At 38.2% G+C, this 21,492-nt stretch overlaps 1 protein-coding gene across 7 annotated transcripts in view; it reads left to right on the plus strand.

The window, feature by feature from the left end:
- The window catches only part of Nav3 (neuron navigator 3), a 698,200-nt gene that overhangs the window by 520,919 nt on the left and 155,789 nt on the right, over positions 1-21,492 (plus strand). For all 7 annotated transcript variants that reach the window (XM_013111900.3, XM_040754919.1, XM_040754921.1 and 4 more), the window contains 2 exons: positions 1,285-1,424; positions 16,105-17,131. In XM_013111900.3, the coding sequence (XP_012967354.2) occupies positions 1,285-1,424; positions 16,105-17,131 (1,167 nt within the window). The remainder of the gene's footprint in view (positions 1-1,284; positions 1,425-16,104; positions 17,132-21,492) is intronic.

Here is a 21,492-nt window from a genome sequence, read left to right on the forward strand (position 1 = left end):
TCTACTATTAGAACGGTAGAGATGTATTGAAATCTGCTGTGCTAAATAGATTGGCAATTTGGGCATGTAACGATAAAAAATTATGTAAAATTTTTAGCTTAAAAAAAGAGCTGTGAAAAGATCAACACTGTGTTTCTTATGTTTTGAATTGATCCATCTTTCTTTTCAAACAAGAATTTTGAGCGCAGTACACAATCTCATTCACACGGTGGCAGCACACGCCCACAGTGCTGGCAGTACTATGTCACATCTGGATAGTGTCAATGCTAGCCATTAAGTTCTAGGTTTTATTTCATGTGGGTTGAGCTTATGATACATATGCAAAATACAATGGTAATGTAAACTATAAGGTACAGTTCATGAAATAATGGACAAGTGAATGTCAAGGGAAAAAATAGTAAGATAGAAGCTCATCCACAGTGAAACTTAATGATAGTCTTAATGAAATAGTGTCAGGTTATAAGTGTCTATCTAGCTGTGCTGATGATGAGAGAGATGGCATATATTTCCTTGTGAATTGTTCTTCATACACTAAAATGACTGAAACTGTCTTTACTCTAGGTATATTTCAATTGTGATTCCACTCACATGATTTTTTTCCTCAGAGATTAGCATCCTGTTTTGTCCTCTGTTTTGAGGTGACAACATGCAAAATTCACCAACATATATCTCAGTCCCCTTTTTAACAAGAGAATGAAAAATTTTTTGTGAAACACCACAGCTATACATAATATAATATAATCATGACCTTGACAGTAGCACCATATTTTAATGTAGCTTACAAGCTTAATTAAGCATAGCTAGTCAAAATATCATTGCTGTTTGCCTTTTGTTCAACAATTTATTCTTGCCATTAAATTTCAAGTTTTTGGAAAAGCTACATTAGCTAAAAATGTGTTCCATACCCTGAAAGCAAATTTTACCAACTGCAAATAGCTAAATAACATTCTATAAGGTTAAATGTCATTGTTACTCTTGTCATATAATTTTATGGTGTTTTAATATAAACTTTTATTTATCTGAGTAAGGATACTTTTATAGTTAAAGGGACACTTTGTTTGCATTTTCCTATCTTTTCTCATTAAGAAGGAAAACCAGCCTTTTTCTCCCAGGCTCTTACTTTTGTGCCCAGCTGTTTGTCCCTTAAACAGTCATTTTCGGGTAAGAAGATTATAGACAAGCCTATGTTGTGGGTTTCCCACCAACTCTTCCGTGCTCCCACTACCCTTCTCCTTAGTTGTTGAAGTGTACAATAATGATGTAATGTTTCTCATGCTATTTCAGGCTTCCAGGGCCCTCTAGGGTGCCGGCTGCGAGCAGCAGCAACAAGGCTCAAGGGGCCTCCAATCTGAATAGGAGAAGTCAGAGCTTTAACAGCATTGACAAAAACAAGCCTCCAAATTATGCCAATGGAAATGAGAAAGGTAAGTGTGTATCTGTCCCATCGCTTGGCCCCAGGTCGGATGTATGTTTTGTGGACTGTCACATGAATGTTGAGAGTTGAACAGTGGATCATCTTCAGGGATGGGAAGGTAGTCAGTGGAATTTCCTAATCATTCCATCATGAATTGTGGCTGTCTTCTAGACCTGTCTTTTCTGCAGAACATTTCAAGGAAATGAGTTCATGTATTTTAAAGCAGATTGCTAATTGTAGAGCCAAGAATAAAGTCTGTTTCATAGTTACCCCAGATGTATATAGAGTCTTCGTGTGCCTTTCGCGTTTTATGAAAATTTATTCTGAAATCAAAAAGCTATCTTAAATTGATTTGAATTCTTATGTCAGCTAACACGAGTGACAAACATGCAGGGAGAATTTAAGGTAGATTCATCCAAAGTGGAGATACAGAGAACTGGCTGTGGTAGGTATACCTGTCATTCCTGTACTTGAGAGGTTAGGGTAGGAGGGTTGTTACAAGTTTGAGACCAATGTGAGGTACATAGTAAGTTCCCAAATAAACAAGATGACACCATATTGGTGCAAAACAGTGAGAACAATAAAAAGTAGATATATATTTGTGATAGGTGTTTGTCTTTGAATGATATTTTTTAATTTTATGTGCACTGATGTTTTTCTTACTTGTATATCTGTGTAAGGGTGTCAAATCTCCCAAAACTGGAGTTACAAACACTTGAGAGCTGCCATGCGGGTGCTGGGGATTGAACCTGGGTCTTCTGGAAGAGCAACCAGTGCTCTTAACCACTGGACCATTTCTCCAGCCCCTAGTATCTATCTTTGAAAGCAGCAGTAGTCGGGAGTATTATGACCCCCACTTTCCCTAACCATCAAATTTTCCATACCTATATTTTCTTAAAAATATCACTGACTACAACCAGAAAATGAAGGGGTAAAAAAGACACAAGAATGCATGTGAATGGTAGAAGATAAATGACCTACATGCTACACAGCTTTCTCTGTTATGCAAAGTCTACATTTTCAAAGGTGCTGGCTTGGAATCTGTCCCCTTTGGATCGGCACACAAAAGAATAAATGTGAAACCTTATGCCCAAATCCTAGTAAAATCAAAAGGCTGCACTTTGTAAATACTGTGGCTGTTGGAGCAGTGCTTCCAAATCAGTAGAATGTCCTATTTCTTCTCTTCGTAGTACCCCACCCAGTGTAGGATAGTATATGAAATCAAGAATTGATTCATATGTTTAGTCAAGAGAACTGTTGGAAAGCTTAATATGAATGGTTAAACCAAGCATGCACTATTTTGCACGGGTTAGATAATTATCACTTGTGTCCATAGGGAACTAGGCAACTTTCTCTCATTCAGACATGAGTTGACAGATACAATCTGTTTTGTGAGAATCTTTCCTTTTGATTATGACGCATTTTAGAAGATTATAAACCCTGGATAGCAAAGCAGTGTGTCTTAATGTCTTAATATCCCCTGCTTTTGAGTCAAGTGGTGGGTAGGGGAGAGGAAATACAGTATATATTTTGGAGTCTGAGCTTTAAAAGTAAGAACAAAGTCTCCTTTTGTACACAAGTGATTGAGCAGTCACTGATTCATAATGACCAAGCAAGTACAGGATTTTAAGGAAAAAGTTATTGCTGGCATAATTGTGAGCTCCATTAACTTTCATAATATTCTGAAATCCACTTTCTTTTTACCTTCCTGATTGGCTTTTTTAATCCATATATAATTCCAATGAACATTTTAAAATATGGAAAGAGAATTCTCTTTAGTAATCAATGGAAAGGAGATTCAATTATTTTTTATAATGTTTACATACACAAACATGTACTTTTCAAACCCAAGTTTACTCTTCCATTACAGGCTCAGTAATTTTGAACATTCTGGGTTTTTTTTCATTTAAATAAAAGTATACCCTTAAAACTTGTAATTTTCTTGTTAAGAAAGGAAATGGGAAATGAACATTTCTAGTTGGAAATAAATCTTTTTGTAGCCAGGCAGTATTGGTGCACTTCTTTAGTCCCAGAACTTGGGGGCCAGAAACAGGAAGATCTCAGTGAGTTCAAGGCTAGCCTGGAGTACGGCTCAGTGCTTAGCTGTGGGTGTCTACTTTTGCTTCCATCACCTACTAGATTAAGGGTCCAGCCTGAGTCTACCAAGTGAGTTCCAAGACAGCCCAACTATTAACACAGAAACCCTTTCTGGAAAAACCAAAACAAACAAACAAACAAAATAATTTCCCTCATTTTGTAACTTTAGAAAGTGTAGCATGGGTTCAAGCTAATTCTCCAAGTTTATACTATACAATTGCTAGAGGAGACTAACAAGCCCGAAAACAGGTGTGTTAAAATACTCATGCTGCCATATACATATATGTATGTATACTATATATATATATATATATATATACACACACACACATAACTGATACTAGAAAAGAGATTTAGATGTGACAAATATTTTCATAAAATGATGTCATGAAGTATCTTTATTTCTATTATCTCAAAGTTTTTATTTCTATTATTTCAAAGTAAAACTCCAAAGATAGACAAGCACTCATGTTCTTCCAAAGATGCTCAGCTTCTCATGTGTGTCTAGAAATTTAACGTTTGTACATAGCAATATTTCTTATCACCACAAGATGGAGACAGAAACAATGCAATATGTGGCCATGATCACTTACTAGAGAAAACAAAAAGTATGAGAAGGTACTGAGTTGACTTTTAGTTTTAAATAAAGTTAACAAATTTTCAAAACATTTTGAAGCATATATCGCTTATCCTGTTTGAGTTAGAAAGTTGTAGGGGAGAAATGTATAATTCACAACACAGATCATGAGAAAATATGGATGCGGTACTTGGCAGATTGTTTTTATAGATTTATAGACATTTGTTAAACATAAAATGTGGACATTAAGTGTCACTAAATTGGCATAAATTTAGATAAACTCCCATGATATGTGACAATCATCTGTTGTCTGTTTTGCACGTACAATACATTTACTATTAGAGTTTTTTGTGTCATTGAATGCAATGCCAATTCATAACTGTGATATTTTATATATCTATTACATTATCTTAAGGTACAAGAACAAATTGTAAACATTACATTGAAACAAATTATAACCTACTTTGTGTCCAAGAAAGCACTGCAAACTTTCAATTGAGATGCTTAGCTTGAAGCTTTAATACAATTTTGTAATGTTTATTTGGCTTAGTTCTCTTTCTCTTGCTGTGGATACCATGACCAAGGCAACTTATAAAAGAGTTTACTGGGAGATTAAAGTCTCAGAAGACAAAATTCTAAGGCCATCTTGGAAGGGAGCATGGTAGCAGCAGTCAGTCAGTCATGGTGTAGAAATAGTAACTGAGTGATACAAATTGAGACACAACAAACAAGGAGGCAGAGTGAGGGACAGAAAAAAACTAATTGGGAACGACATGGGCTTTTGAAACCCCAAAACCCACCCCTAGTGACACACCTCCTATAAGGTCATATCTCCTAATCCTTCCCAAACAGTTCCATCAACTAGGGATCAAGAATTCAAATATATGAACCTGTGGAGGCCATTTTTATTCAAACCACCATATTAGAAGGCATATAAATATTTAAAATTATTTGAGTTAGTTTTATTAAAACTAAACTCTTATACAACACATCCAACCCCAGTTTCCCTCCCTCCACTCCTTCCAGTCCCTCTGCCTCACAAACACACACCTCCCTTTTCCCAGACCCCCTCCCCTTCTATCCAAACTAGGTTTCTATTGCTGGGAAAAGACACCATGACAATGGCAACTCTTTGTTTGTTTGTTTGACACAGGATTTCTCTGTATGGCTTTGGAGCCTGTCCTGTAACTCACTCTGTAGACCAGGTTGGCCTTGAACTCACAGAGATCTGTCTTCCTCTGCCTCCTGAGAAAGGTATGTACCACCACCACCACCTGGTCAGACCACTGCAATTCTTTTTTTTTAAATTATATTTATTTATTTATTTTACACGGCAACCAAAGTTTCCCCCTCCTCCTTTCTTCTTGTTCCCTCCCTCTACCTCCTTTCTACCACCCCCATTCACTCCTCAGAAATAGTAAGGGCTCCCATGGGTAATTCTTATACAGGAAAGCATTTAATTGTGAAATTCAGTCCATTATCATCATGGTGAGACATGGTAGCATGCAGATAGCTATGGTGATCTTTCTTCATCTTGCACAGGCAACAGGAAGAAGTCTGAGTCACTGGGCATGGCTTGAGCATGAGACCTCAAGGCCTGTCACTACAATGTCACAGTTCCTCCAGTAAAGCCACACCAACTCCAACAACGGCACACCTCTTAATAGTGCCACTCCCTATGAGCTTATGGAGGCCAATTATATCCAAACTACTACATTGCACTTCCCCATAAGCTTGCTACAATATCATAATGCAAAATGTATTTAGTCCAGCTTCAAAGTTCCCGTAGTTTATCACAGTTTCAACAATATTTTAAAGTCCAAAGTTCAAAGTCTCTTCTGAGATTCACACAGTCTCAACTGTAATCCCCTATAAAATCAAAATAACAAAACAAGTTACACACTTCCAATATATACTGGCACAGGATATATATTACTGTTCCATAAGGTAGGAAAGGGAACATAGTGAGGAAATACTGGACCAAAGCAAGACCGAAAACCAGCTGTGCAAACTCCAAACTCTGCATCTCTATGTCTGATGTCAAAGTGCTCTTCATGCCTCCAACTCCTTTCAGCTTTCTTGTGCTGGTTCCACCCCTATAAGCAACTCTCCTCCTGCAGGTATCCCATTACTCTATCATCTCTAGCATCTTGGGGTCTCCAAGGCAATCCAGGCTTCTGTTTCACAGCTTCACACAATGACCTCTTTGGGCCTACACAGGGAAACTGCTACTACATGCCTGGCCTTCCTTAGTCACAGAGGAATATTATATAACCCTTTTCTCCTGTCCTGGATTCTAAAGCCAGAACCATGTGTTGTGACTGAAGCTGCCAATTTCTGCTGCTTGCTGGGGTTTGAGCACATCCTAAATTAATTACATATTCACCAGCTTTCTGTTTTCAATGGTTTTCTTCACTGCCTAAACTTGGCTGTCCTGAAACTCTTTCTGTAACCAGGCTGACCTCAAACTCAGAGATCCTCCAGCCTCTACCTCTGGAGTGCTGAGATTAAAAGCATGCACCACCACACCCAACTCTCAGCTTTTCTTTAATGCCTTTTCACAGGTTGGAAAGTTCGCTGGGTGGGATCTTGCCCTCAGGTCACCACCTCCTTTATTCCATTTCTTAATCTGTTTATCCCCTTGAACACAGAACGTAGCTCCATTCTACTCCCTGGTGCTCCTTTTCTCCTCAAATTTTATATTTTGTATTTTCCCTTGCTCAGCTTACTCCTCTTCATTATAAATCTTCATTAAAATCACCACTAATATCCATATGACAGAGTCTATACTAGGCTGTTTTGAGATTTCCTCTGCCAATGGAATTAATCCAAAACTCTTCACTTTAGCTTCAGGAGGCCATATTCTTCAACAAAATATCACAAGGAAAATCTCTAGGCAACAAAATAAATTCTTCTCCTCTGAACCTCTTGAGCCAGAACTGCACAGTTCCAACAGCTAACAAAACCTCTGTCTTCCGTCTTCCTATTAGCCCATTATGCAGAAATTAAAGTCCTTCTACTGCTTTCCTAACCCAAGTTCCCAAAGTCCATGTTATTCCAAACAAAACCATGGTCCAGCCTGTCATAGAAATACCCCAGTCTTCGGTACCAACTTCTGTCTTAATAAGGGTTTCTCTTGCTGTGAAGATAAACCATATCCAAGGCAGCTCTTATAAATGAAAACATTTAATTGGGTGGCTTATAGTTTGGAGGTTCAATCCATTATCATCATGGTGGTACATGCAGCATGCAGGCAGACATGGTGCTGGAGAAGTAGCTAGGAGTTCTATATCTTGTTCAGGCAACAGGAAGTGATCAGAGTCACTGAGCATGGCTTGAGATCTCAAAGTCTGCCTCCACAGTGGCACCCTTCCTCCAATTAGTCCAAACCTACTCCAACAGGGCCACACTTCCTACAATGCCACTCCCTATGAACTTATGGAGGCCAATTACATTCAAATCACTGCACCCTCAGCTGGGGTCAGAAAAGAGCAAGCCATCAAGAGACAGCAGCCAAACAGGACATTAAAAAACAAACCCAAAGAGATTATTTCATCAGCTAGGAAATATATTTTTGTCACAAGATAGTTTCTGATCTTGAGTATGACCAAGAATGATGACAATTATAAAACAGTTTTCAAAGACTATAATTTTATAATGAGAGAATTCTGGGTGTATTATTTGATTGTTATAAATAAAATGGGTATTTCTTCTTAGTTATTCAAAATTGCAACATTTAATTTCAATACTTTAAAATGTTCCATATAGTATTTAAATTGAGTTTACTAATTTAATGACATCATTAAACAGGGTGAATAAAATGTTGGGAATGATTGCTCTGGTAGGTATTTTGAGAGATTGGATTCATTATACTATTCTATGAATGTTTAAAAACATCCATTTTTTGATATGACAGACTGTGCAGATCTCCATGGAAGGAGCAGAAAGGAGATGGTGGGGGACAGAGGAGGAGGGGAGGTAGAGGGACTAGGATTGACATGTAAAACAAGCTTGTTTCTAATTTAAACCTTTAAAAAAAGATCCATTTTTAGGGCAAAGATTTTTTTTAAAAAGATCCATTTTTATGCCAATAGAACCAGGCCTGGCTGGAACCTATGGTTACCTCCCAATTATGCAAATTTACAACATCTAAAAATAAAAACGAAAGATGTTTTGTTCAGAGACTCAGTCAAATTAAAAATTCAGAAATCTCGCCAGGAGTTGATGGTGTATGACTTTAATCCTAGCACTCAGGAGGCAGAGGCAGGATCTCTGTGAGTTTGAGGCCAGCCTGGTCTAGAGTGAGTTCCAGGACAGCCTCCAAAACAATACATGGAAACCCTGTCTTGAAAATCCAAAAAATTTTTTTCAGAAATCTCTAGAATTTATAAATTGTAATAAAGACTTATTTATAAGAACAATTTAGCTTCTATATTGAAGAAAGACAGTTGTGCAAAGTACAGTAGTGTTAGTTGGTATGACCGGAGGAGGTAGAAGGATACAGGGTAAGTTCTGAATGTTGAGACATAGCAAGCATCAGTAGAGAAACATGATCCTCACTTCAATACCTCATATCGTTTTAATACTGAGGCATTTCCCCAACCATGTGTGCTTGTTTTAGCAGGTGAATTAAGTGCACATTGTCATAAATTATTCCTCGTAGAGACAGAAATGTTAGAATAGAGCACAGTGCCCTCTCACTGCTCTATTGAAACGGAATGTAGGAACTGATTTCTCAGAACAAATGGTGCAATGAAGAAGGCATCCTTGGTTACGTTTTCCAGATCACCTTTACTTTCTCCTCCTGCTCACCTGCCATTCAAAAGCTGACAATGAAGAATGCAGGGCGATGTCAGCATTTAGCAGAACCCATGCACTCTGAAAGAGTGTTCTACACAAATGCATCCTCGGAAGAAAACCACATATCTAAGAACTAGTGGTTGGATCTTGTGAAAGCCATGCTATGACTCATTTGGGCATACATTTTTACCTGTTTCAAGAAACATTAATAAATTAGTTTTGTTTTACAAAACCTGTGCAATGCATATGAAAGAGAATTCTAAATATCTCAGTTATTGGAAATGCAATTTCCCTTGTTTCATTTGTGACTCAGTTGTGAGCTACATTTCAGAGTAGTGAGCTAATAAACTTGGGTGGCCTGGCACAGTTCCTTAGAGAGGTGATTTTCCATGTTGCTGAGGAACATGCGTCAGTTACCCAGGGGAATGCTACCACCATCTCGCTGCTCTCTCAAATAGTTCTTACACTAAACATGTACCTTTCCTGAAGAGGGTAGCATGAAGCATCTTCTAGTCTGGAACCTCTTTACTTTTATTTATGTCCAACCTGGAATTAGCAGAATTGGTGCCAAAGATCTAGCAACATTTTGACTCATTACAATTAATGCAAGTTTTGTATTAGCTATTGAATTTCAGATGCTTGCTGTCAGCTTAGCGTAAGATACCCCACTCTTCAACACATTTTTTCTGACTCCTTTGTTCCCTAATTTTTGTTAAATTTTTATAAGAAACTAAATTGCTCTTTTCTCTCCTAGATAATGCATATGTTTTAAGATTTATTTATTTTTATTGTGTGTGTGTTTGCCTACATGAATGTACACATAACATATGCATGCCTTGCTCGTATGTAAGCCAGAGGGCATTTGGAAGCCCTGGAACTGAAATGACAGATAGCTTTGAGCAGTCATATGGTTTCAGGGAACCTAACCTGGGTCCTCTACAAGACTAGCCTCAATGCATATATTTATTTACAATTTTAAATTACTAATAATTTCATTGCATTTACAATGACTCTTTGTTTATCCTAAAATATATCCATTTATAATTTCTGAAATCTGAGAAGTGTTAACTGTTAGCCCAACAATGAGCACACAAGAGGCAATAACACTAGTATTATGAAATATGTTACCAGTTTGTATGTACACAAAGATGGATTTCATTCATTACTGAAGATATTAAAAGCTGGCTCATGCATAGAAACATCCCCATATATCACACCCCTTCAAAGCAACTCTCTGTCTCTCTCTGACTTGCAAATGGTACAGAAAAGCATATGTGGAAGGATGGAGTCTCTGTAATAGCATCCTAGTTTTCTACTGTGTCATTGTAAAATTGATGACTGAAACATTTCACAAGCAATTGCCTTTTCAAGGTGGTGTGCTGTGGCACAGTAGAGGCACCAGAATACATTTACACAGATCATCTTTTTTGACTTTTCACATTTTTAAACGGTATTTTGGTATGTTGTGATACAAACTGGTATTTCATATATTGGTTATTGCCAATTGTATTACAACCTGTATCCATTGTTTCTTTCCTTCTACAAGAATTACTGTGCTTGGGGTTTCCTGTATCCAAAGTTGTTGGCATTATCCAATATTTTGCCTGCTCTGCAGGGGGCACTTTTCAAAGAATGCTGATACTGTCATCATCATTATCGCCTTATATATTCTTAGTTAAAAGTTTGTTTTCTGTGAGTTTCTGCATGTTTCCATCAGTATTAAGACTCTCTGATGACAACTGGGGTAGTCACCAGTCTGATCACAGGAGATGGCTAGTTCAGGCTACCTATCCACTATTGCTAGGAGTCCCAGCTGGGGTCATCCTTGTAGATTTGTTCAAGTTTCCCTTGTATCAGGTTTATACCTGACCCCCAAGTGCTCCCCATGTGAAGACATCTTTTTCAGTACTCTCCCACTCTATGTATCCTCAAATCTGATTTCTCATGTCCCCATCCCCACCCACCCCCAACCTACCCAGGAAATCTCTTCTATTTCTCCTTTCCAGGAAAATCCAAGCATCCCTCATTGGGCCCTCCTTGATACCTAGCCTCTCTGGAACTGTGGATTATAGCATGGTTTATAGATAATATCCACTTATGAATGAATTCAAACCGTGTTTGTCTTTCTGGGTCTCAGTTACCTCACTCAGGATGATGTTTCTAGCTTCATTCATTTGCTTTCAAATTTTCTGGTGTCAGTGTTTCTAACAGCTGAGTAATACTCCATTTTGTAAATGTACCACATTTTCTTTATCCATTCTTTGATTGAGGGGCACCTACATTGTCTCCAGGTTCTGGATGTTATGAATAATGCTGCTATCAACAAAGTTGAGCAAGTGTCCTTGTGGTATTTTTAACCATCTTTTGGATATATGACCAAGAGTGGTAATGCTGTTACTCCCAGTTTTCTGAAAAACCACCACACTGATTTCCAAAGTGACTGTACAAGATTGCATTCTTACTAACAGTGGAGGAGTGTTCCTCATCTTCAGCATGAGTTGTCATTTGTGCTTTTGATCTTAGCCATTCTGACAGGTTTAAGATGGAATCTCATAGTTTTGATTATGACTAAGGATGCTGATCATGTAAGTATATCTCAGCTATTTGAGATTCTTCTGTTGAGAATTCTCTGTTTATATTTGCACACCATTTAAAATTGGATTATTTGGGGTTTGGTTTTGGGCGGTTTTTTATGTCTAGTTATTTGAGTTCTTAATATAATTTGGAGATCAGCCCTCTGTCAGATGTGGAGATGGTGAAGATCATTTCCCATTCAGTAGGCTGCCATTTTGTCCTGTTGACAGTATCCTTTGACTTAAAGAATAAAAGAGGCCCCATTTATTAATTGTCTGTGCTACTGGTGTTCTATTCTGGAAATGCTCTCCTGTGACAATGAGTTCAAGTCTGTAATCCACTTTCTCTCTTATCAGATTCATTGTCACTGTGGTCTTTGTTCAACTTATACTTGAGTTTTGTACAGAGTGATAGATATGGATCTATATACAGTCTTCTCTATGCTGACATCTAGTTACACATTTGTTGAAGATGCTTTCTTTTTCCATTTCCTTTTTTTCCTCAAAAATCAAGCATTCATAGGTGTGGATTTATGTCAGGGTCTTCAATTCAGTTCCATTGATCCACCAAGCCCAGGGAATCCTGTTGAAGAGATGGGGAAGGATTATACAAGCCAGGAGGGTCAAGGTCATCACAAGGGAACTCACAAAAACAACTAACCTGGGGTCATAGGAGCTCACCGACTCTGGACTGACAGCTAGGGAGCTTGCAATGGACTGACATAGGTCCTCTACATATGTGTTACAGGTGTATAGCTTATTCTTGGCCTGCTTGTGGGACTCCTAACAGTGCAAGCAGGACCTGTGCCTAACACTTTGGCTAGTTTTTGGAAATCTGTTTCTTACACTGGGTTTCTTTGCTGAGTCTTAAGAGAAGAGGAGGAGCTTAGTCCTATCTTAACTTGATATGACATGCTTTGTTGACACCCATTGGAGGCCTGTCCCTTTCTGAACAGAAACAGAGGAGGAGTGGGTTGGGGGGGGTACTGGGGGTAAATAGGGGAGGGAATGGGAGGAGAGGAGGGAGGGGGAAACTATGGTCAGGATGTAAATAAATGAATAAACTTTTAAAAAGCTAATTTTCTTCTAAGACACTTAGTATTGGAAATGGATTCAGGATGTTTTCTGTGTTGCTTATGAAGATGTTAGCATCATCAGCTGTTGAATATAAGCTCTAAAGCTCTGATGTTCAGCATTGGTCCTGTTCCTCATTTCCCCATATCTGTCGCAGCCACCATAGTTATGTCAGTGTATTAAGTTTGGGAGTAGATTGAAATTACTCCTGCATTGTTGACACTGTCACTTGCAAAGTATGGAATCCAAACATTGACTGTGGGGTTTAGACATTTTCACATTAAGTATGCGGAATATGTGAAGCAGGCTGCCAAATAAAATAGGATAGTGTACAGGGCAGAGTCACTTACATTGTACATATTTAAATTATGCTCAGTGAAGAAGACAAACATAATTTGAACAGATACCCATTTAACCTTCTCCATGGTGAGAATTGCCATCAGAATCTAAATCCTCCAAGTACTAGAGTCAAATGAATCTGGTCTAGTGTTTGGGGCTTTTGTGATTCTTGCTATGTGTGTTATTGGGAGCAAGTTGATTTCTCTTATGAAGCTCTCATTTTTTTATTTCTGGAAGGAACACTTATGGGTGACTATTATAGATTTGCATATGAGACCTTGTATGAAAATCTCACCAAATGCTTAAAATAATTCACTGACCTATTTTAGTTATGATAGAATTGGTGATGGTTGGTATCTAGATGGAAGAAGAGAAAGATTAAAAGGAAAATGTCATTTGGAGACTGGAGATAACAGTTTATCACTATAAACAAAGAAAGGCACAGTCACACTGTTTGAATGCCTTTAAATTTGCATGTGAAGTATCTATTCTTTTTTCTATAAAAAGATTTATTTATAGTGAAAAGATGACTTATTTGACTTTCAGAAGCTTGTTACTGGGTACAGGATGCTTAGTACTGAAGATGTGATTGGCAGAGCCTAAGGTTCTCATTTTACCCACTCTGTGGAAGCTATAAATGCTCCATTTCAGCTGCTGTTGATATGCACTCCATCATGAGGAGTCCAGGGACATTTCTTCATCTGGACATCTTTCTGACACTGATTGATCTGTGGTTTATCCTTTTAAAGAAACCTGAAGCTCCTTATTGCTGCTGTAAAAAGACAGACTAGGGACAGATTTAGAGGTGGGCATGGAAAATCATCTTAGATGTGTGAACTCAACTGAAGCCAATTTTACAGCTGCTGCTATGACCATTACTGCACTGTATGTGAATGTCATAATGTGGAGTCCCACATGTCTCATTCTGGGGGTAGCAGTGTTGAAATTCCCCTTCTGTACTTGAACCTGTATACTCTGTATAGTTAATGCCCTCAACTTGTTTTCTGTTTTCTAAGAAAGTATAATCATTACTTTTCTTGTCATTTCCAAAGCTTCTTGACTCATTCTTGCCCATCCCTTCTTATCCTCACCACAGCACCCAGGTCCTCACAGCCAGGACATTTTTGACTTGTTAATGAAGATGCAAATACACAGTAGACTCAGACTAATTTCTTGCCTAAAATGAAGAGAAATGAGACTTTGGAAACCTTGATTTGCTTGAGATCTTTTCTCAGTGACTCCTTGCCACAAACTGCTAAATACCCAGATGATCTCAGATCTGAACAAGGTGCTCAAACTTCAAAGAACCAAAAATAGGAGTACTGCATAATGATGGAACATTAATTAATTTAGCCAACATGGATGGTCTCATAATAAGAAACAAGGTCACTGAATGAATTCAACCCTTTCTATGCCAAACATGGTCTGTGTCTGTGTCCAGTTAAAGTATCTGGAAGATTGTTGCATTTGGAGACTATTAGAATTGGAAGAAGTGTTGAAGCATAGCACACATGCAGTATAATCCCCAAGTAGCACATGATCACACTAAACTATAAGGTCCACTGTACTACAAACATCAGGCTCTCAAAGAAAGACACTTACAGAGTCACACAGTACAGGAGCCCTCATTTCTTGCAAACTATCAAATGGGTTACTTAGACTCACTGAGTTTACTGCTCTAGAACCATAAGCCCTTCCTACCTCATAGGGTTGTTGTGAAATACTGAAGTTAAGGAACCTTCAGTAGGCTTACATATGGAATGGTTATGTTAGCAATAATAACATTATTTTCCTTGTAGAATAGACAGTGGCACTAACAGATTTTGATGCCAATATGAGAGTGTTGGGGAAGCCGGGAGGGCCCTCTTGCCTTGAGCACTTTACACTCTCCCTTTATGCCCTCTGTCCTGACTTATTGGTAATCCCTGTGTGATCTCAGGCAACTCTCATCATCTCTACCATTTTTTTTCTGTCCATCTGATGTTTAACATGTGTCTCCGTACAGTGACATTTATCTTATGGCTCTTTTCTTTGTTCTAACAGGATTATATTGTGTAGGAGTGCCTTGAATCCAGCAGCCACTCAGTAAATACTAACAGATGATATGATTAGAGTAGGTTCTGTAGATAGAGAGAATTAAATCAAATTGATTAATATTCCCAGCAAAAGCAGAATAGCATGACAGTAATTCCTTAAAATCAGTAAACATGTAAATTTATGCTGAGAATCAGATCCTAGAGGGCCTCTGGAAAAGCTGTAAAGTGCAGAGACAGAAGCATCACCTAAAAACTCACAGTTTGGCTAGCCTAGGAGAAGCAGAAACATTAAGAAAGATCCTATCTCAGAACAAAGTAAAAGGTAAGAAAGCAACTCCAAAAGATACTTGTGGGAACACACACACACACACACGCACACACACACATACATACATAAAGGTTAAAATAGAGATGTATTCTTAAATTGTTTGCTCTAACAAATGCAGGCTTCACATATACAAGATCCTGTGTTCAGTCTCAGTACCACAGATAGACAGACAGACAGACACGCACACACAGCACACAAAATATAACTTTAGTGGTTAATTTGGTTAGTAAATACAGTTAAATTAAAAGACTACATCATTATTCATATTTAGTCATGTAACAAGTAGCTGATATCCTTATAATTTAAAATTTCTCCATTTCACAAGCAATGTAGAATAATCACTTATTCGAATGATCTATAGTTCCTTAGGGGAGGGATATTGTTTGATTTATCTTCAAATACATAAATATTGAGGACAGAAAAATTTCATTTGGTAAGAATAAGTTGAGTAGGTGTTTAATTTTCTTCCTGATGTCAATACACAGAAAACACAAAGAAAATCATATTGCAGAAGTAATTAATGCTATATAATATGTTGCTTTTAAGTTCGGAATAAATACATGTCTATAATTAAGAATTAAGTGGGGCTGGAGAGAGAGCTCCACGGCCAAGAGTGCATAACACTCTTGAGAAGACATGAGTCTGATTCCAGGACCTTGGAATCACAACCACCTGCAACTCCAGATCCAGGGACTTCCATGCCCTCTTCTGGTCTCTGCCAATACCTGCACTCATGTGTGTGTGCACATGCCCACACACAAATATACAGATACCTATTTTTTAAAGGAAGCAAGACAAATGTGTAATGATGTTTAACAAGTAACCAAAACAAATCAATCTTTCCCATTTTTTTTATTTGTGTATAGATTCCTCTAAAGGACCTCAACCATCTTCAGGTATTAATGGAAACACACAGCCTCCCAGTACTTCTGGGCAAACCCCAGCCTCTGCCATCCCTTCCCCAAGTGCCAGCAAGCCCTGGCGCAGCAAGTCCATGAATGTCAAGCACAGTGCCACCTCCACCATGTTGACGGTGAAGCAGTCAAGCCCAGCCACCTCTCCCACTCCACCTTCAGACAGACTAAAGCCCCCTGTCACAGAAGGGGTCAAAAGTGCTCCCTCGGGACAGAAATCTATGCTTGAAAAATTCAAGCTAGTTAACGCCCGGACTGCATTGCGTCCCCCTCAGTCTCCCAGTTCAGGACCTAGTGATGGTGGGAAGGATGACGATGCCTGTTCTGAATCTGGAGAAATGGAAGGTTTTAATAGTGGTCTGAATAGCGGCGGCTCAACAAACAGCAGTCCCAAAGTGTCACCTAAATTAGCCCCTCCAAAAGCAGGAAGCAAGAATTTCAGCAATAAAAAGTCTTTGCTGCAGCCAAAAGAAAAGGAGGACAAGAGCAGGGACAAAAATAAAGCCTGCACTGAAAAGCCGGGAAAGGAAGAGAAGGACCAGGTGACAGAGTCAGCTCCTAAAAAGACCTCTAAAATCGCAAGCTTGATCCCAAAGGGCAGCAAGACTGCGGCAGCCAAGAAAGAGAGCTTAATTCCATCCTCCAGTGGGATTCCAAAGCCAGGCTCAAAGGTACCCACAGCAAAGCAGACTACTTCACCTGGCAGCGCAGCAAGCAAAGAGTCTGAGAAATTCAGGACTACCAAGGGAAGCCCTTCTCAGGCCTTCCCTAAGCCCATCACCTCGGAGAAAGCAAGCACACATGGCCTCTCTGCTCCTCAGGACGGGAGGGAAGCTGTCCACGCATCTCCCTCTAGCTCCAGTGCTGTGCAGGTGGTGCACAGCAGCGCACAGAACGCTGGCAATGGAGCTGTCCAGCTCCCCCAGCAACAGCAGCACAGTCATCCCAACACTGCCACGGTGGCTCCTTTCATTTACAGGTGAGGTGGCCTCTGTAGCCCTGTGTTCACAGGTCTTTGTAGTTAGACGTGTTACATTGACTTAAATGGCCGTTTGCGAATGTTTCTCTTTGAAGCAACAGATACAAAGGCTTAGTCCAGGGAAACCGTTTCATGGGTAACGTTCTATTGGCTCAGAAACCGAGGTCTTCAAAAATTAACCCACATCTTGTCCAGGACATGATGGAATGGAGATGCCATGACTTTCCCATGTTCAGTTTTTCTTCAGACTGCCCTGTTACCTCTGGCACCTAGCAGCTGTCATTAGTGCAAACTGGCCTTTAAAATAGTTGTTGAACTGAAGGTGCCGACAGTCAATTTTTTTGTTGACATATGTGGGATGAAGTATATCATAATGGTTAATGAGGCTGGCCTCGAGAGCATTCACATGTGTACTGAATCTCCAGCTGTACCATTTACCAGCTTCATGGCTTTAGACAAATTGCTTACAATTTCCTCCTCTCATTACCTTCAACTGATAGTAGAGATTAAAATAATAACAGGTAATTGATATATGTATTCTATATTACAGGATAGCATAAATCACTGTTTTAACTATGTCATTTGCAAAGTAGGTTTGTAGAAAAAAATAGCTACTATATAATTAGTATATTAACATTTGCTCCTTTATATTTTATGCATTCATTCTACCCTGTATACATTAAACACACAATTGTATACTATACCTAAAAATACGCAGACTACTGCATGGTTACCAAAGTAGCCCATTTTTCCTCTGTGGGAACTGGCCTCATCAATTAAATCTCTGTCAGTCACTGGAATGAGTCTAATTTAATTCACTGTCTGCTTAGTAAAGACCTGACCACAGGAAGAATGATGTCTTCTTGGTTCCATCCTTTTGGCAGGTTGTCAGTTTTAAAGCAGGTAAGAAATTTTAAGAAGAGGAAGCAAGGCTTGCTATAATTACCATGGAGTCAGAACTGCAGTGAAATGTTTTATTAGTCTATTGAATTATGGCTTTTAAAAAATATAGCCAAGGATCATAAATGTCCAATTTTTTCCTTTGAGGGAAACTAAATATTTTTCCCTGAGGCTTTTTGCACTGATTAAAGCAAAACTCTAATTGTTGCATTTGATTTGTGGGGCTTGCAGCATCCCTGGTAAGTACCCTTAGTCAAATTGCGCAGACCTCAGTGACAGGGCATCTATGCCTTTGTATCTGGATCAAGACAGTCTATTGTTCCTGGCTCCAAAGTCCCCAACTGGCTAATCAAAAATTAAGATGCCCAAATCAAAATACACATTTCAACAATATAAGAAAAGCATGAAGCTTGAAATATATCACACTCAGCATATCTGTGAATTTCAAATATATTTTGCAAAAACATCAATCATTTTTAAGTCCAACATGAATGCCAATGAAAATGAATATCTATGCTTACCTATTTATCCAGCTTATTTCTACAAGTGACAGAAGGCTTAGTTTTGCTTGTTTATTTGTAACAAAACATTCAGCAAATGAAAATTTCATGGATTACATTAGAAAAGATAATGTTTTTGATTCAGCATGCTTAATCTACATTAACATTCCAGATAACTATACTGCTATTGAATTTACTTATATACCACACAAAATTTTTTGATCATTAATTTCTTAATTTTTAAAATTATATACATTTCCATGTATATGGTCATTTTGCAAATGGAATGATTAAGTATAGATAATATATGCTGTTTTACACATAATTATCATTTGTGACATGAGCATACCAACAGTATTTTGCATGCAATCTGTTACTATCACATGTAATCGCTATTTTATACTAAATCTTAGGTCTCCTAAACTTATTTCTCCTCTCAGAAAGAAATTCTGTGTCTTTGAGAAATAATCCCCATAAGTGCCCTCCCCCAAATCATTGCCACTAATACATGACTACTCTCTAGTTCTGTGAGATGAGGTTATTTTTTTTTACATCTCAAATGTAGGAAAGACAGTTTTCTTTTCTGTGCCTGGATTATTTTACTTGCCTTCTTGTCCTCTAAATACATTCCTGATGTCTCAAATGACAGGTTTTCTCCTTCTTTATGCTGAACAATATCCCACTGCAAAGCATTTTACAATTGCAATTTGCCTGCTTGCAGCTTAGCAGGTAGTACTAGTGGGTATGCTATGTCATGCAAACAGGCGCTCCACACAGATTTCTCCCTTGAAAGTGAGTATTAGAGACATGGGGTGATATAGTTCACGGGCTAGGAAGAAGTACAGAGAGTAGGCAGAATCTTGCATTACTGTTTAGAAATGTGGTCTAGAGTTCTTGAGACAATGGCTCTTATAGCCACAGACATTGCTTGCCAACAATGATTGGTTATGTGACGTCTAGTAATATACTTAAGGATTTTGAACATCAATTTTCCTGTCTATAAGATGGAGATGAAATGATTGAACATATTTCACATGACTCTTTTCAAGATTGGGCTGGTATTTATATGCTAATAGCGTTTGTCATGTCTTCTCCAAATCATTCAGTGATTGATAACAAGTAGCTGTTTTAAAAGATTTAAGGAAGCAATTCCATGTAAAACAACTATCATTAATGGCAATAATAATGCTTAATATATTGTCAATAATACAAATAAATAAAACTAACTCTATATATGACCAAACTGTGAAACACTATCACATAATTTTATCAATGATGACATTATGGCCTCTAAAGGCACAGTTTTCAGTGTGCATGCTTTCCCCCATGAGTGAGAGAGGTTTATATTTTTGATTCGTGGCATTTTGAGTGTGGAAACACAAGCCTTTCCTCATTCCAGCTATCCCTGCTCATGTAAGAACCCTTTACGAAAGCCCCCTGACACATTTCATAGGAGTTGTTAATTGTTTGAGATGGTAATATTCATGATTTATGACTTTATAATGCATTATCATCTTTTAAATATCATCTGTTCTTGGTGACTTATTGAAATCCTCCATGTTGTAAGATTGATAATCATTTCCTGGTTTAAACTTCATCCCAAATCCACAAGGATGTGATGTGATAGTATTCCTATTTATCAGAAATGGAAAGCAGCGATGTAGATTCAGAATAGTAATGATCTCAGAAAATTATGGAGTCTGCAGGAGTTTGCCTGTGAAACAAATTCTGACTGACTGCACACATTTTGTCTTCAGTGAGCCTGACCGGGAGGACAAGCTGTCCTCTGATTGTCAGTTCTTTCTGCAATGTGGAAAGAATGGAATTATTACCAGGAAATTCAGATTCAGGAAATGTCAATAAGACATTTGCAAACTTCTCAATCAGAACTCACTCATAGATGGGGCATGGTGGTGTATACCCATGAATCCCACAACTTAGGTGGGAAGATAGGGGACTGCATGGCCATGGCCTACCTTGGCTAGAAGAAAGACAACAGTCTCAAAAAAAAAGCATTTATAATAAGAAATTGTGAATTGTTATTGACTAGTACAAATAAACACAATATATTTGCATATGAATATATGCATATATAATATTTAAATAAACTTAAGTAAACCGCCCAGAATTGGAAGATTATTGGGTGCATGGTAATTTATTTTCTTTTTTTCAGACTTACATGGGTCTTTCTTAGTATTTTAGATAGGTTAATTTTGCTATGATAGAACATCATGGCCAAAACCAACTTGGAGTGGAAAGGGTTTATTTCATTTTTCACCTCCAGGTGATTGTCTGTCACTGAGCAATTCAGAACAGGGGATCAAGGAGAGTAGGAACCTGGAGGCAAAAACTGAAGCACAAACTGGTTAGCTCCTCATGTCTTGATCAGTCTGTTTTCTCATACACCTCAGGACCTCCTGTGAATAAATGGCACTTGCCCCATGCAATGGGTCTTCCCACATCAATCATTAATCAAGAAAATTCCTCACAGGCTTGCCTATAGTCCAACTTGGAAGGTGCATTTTATCTCCGAGGCTCTTTCTTTCCAAATGACTGTGGCTTGTGTCACGTTTACAAACTCACACCAGGACACTTCCGTAATTGTCATCCCTGGTTGATTACTAATATGTGCTTCATAATTGTTTTCCTAACTAACTGTATATCCAGAGTCCCATAAGTACAATGCTAGATTATGATAGTTAAAGGGTTTCGTGCACCCTAACTACTAATACAGTACAACATATTTTGCATCATTTTTATAACTCAATTCTCCCCAAAAAGTAATGAGTATTGTACATTAATTGTGATCCTTATGCAATGAGCAGAAATAACTAACGTTAAAAGGTAGAGGATTTAGGAGAAGACAGTAAAGGTCAACAGAAGAGCTATCACAGCTATTTGAAATTGGGATAGACTGTCTTTATAAGTATCCGCAGAAATGATGGTAACAGTAATTTGACA

The sequence above is a fragment of the Mesocricetus auratus genome, unplaced genomic scaffold (genome assembly GCF_017639785.1).
Source record: "Mesocricetus auratus isolate SY011 unplaced genomic scaffold, BCM_Maur_2.0 Super-Scaffold_100011, whole genome shotgun sequence".
In the NCBI taxonomy this organism is placed as follows: Eukaryota; Metazoa; Chordata; class Mammalia; order Rodentia; family Cricetidae; genus Mesocricetus; species Mesocricetus auratus.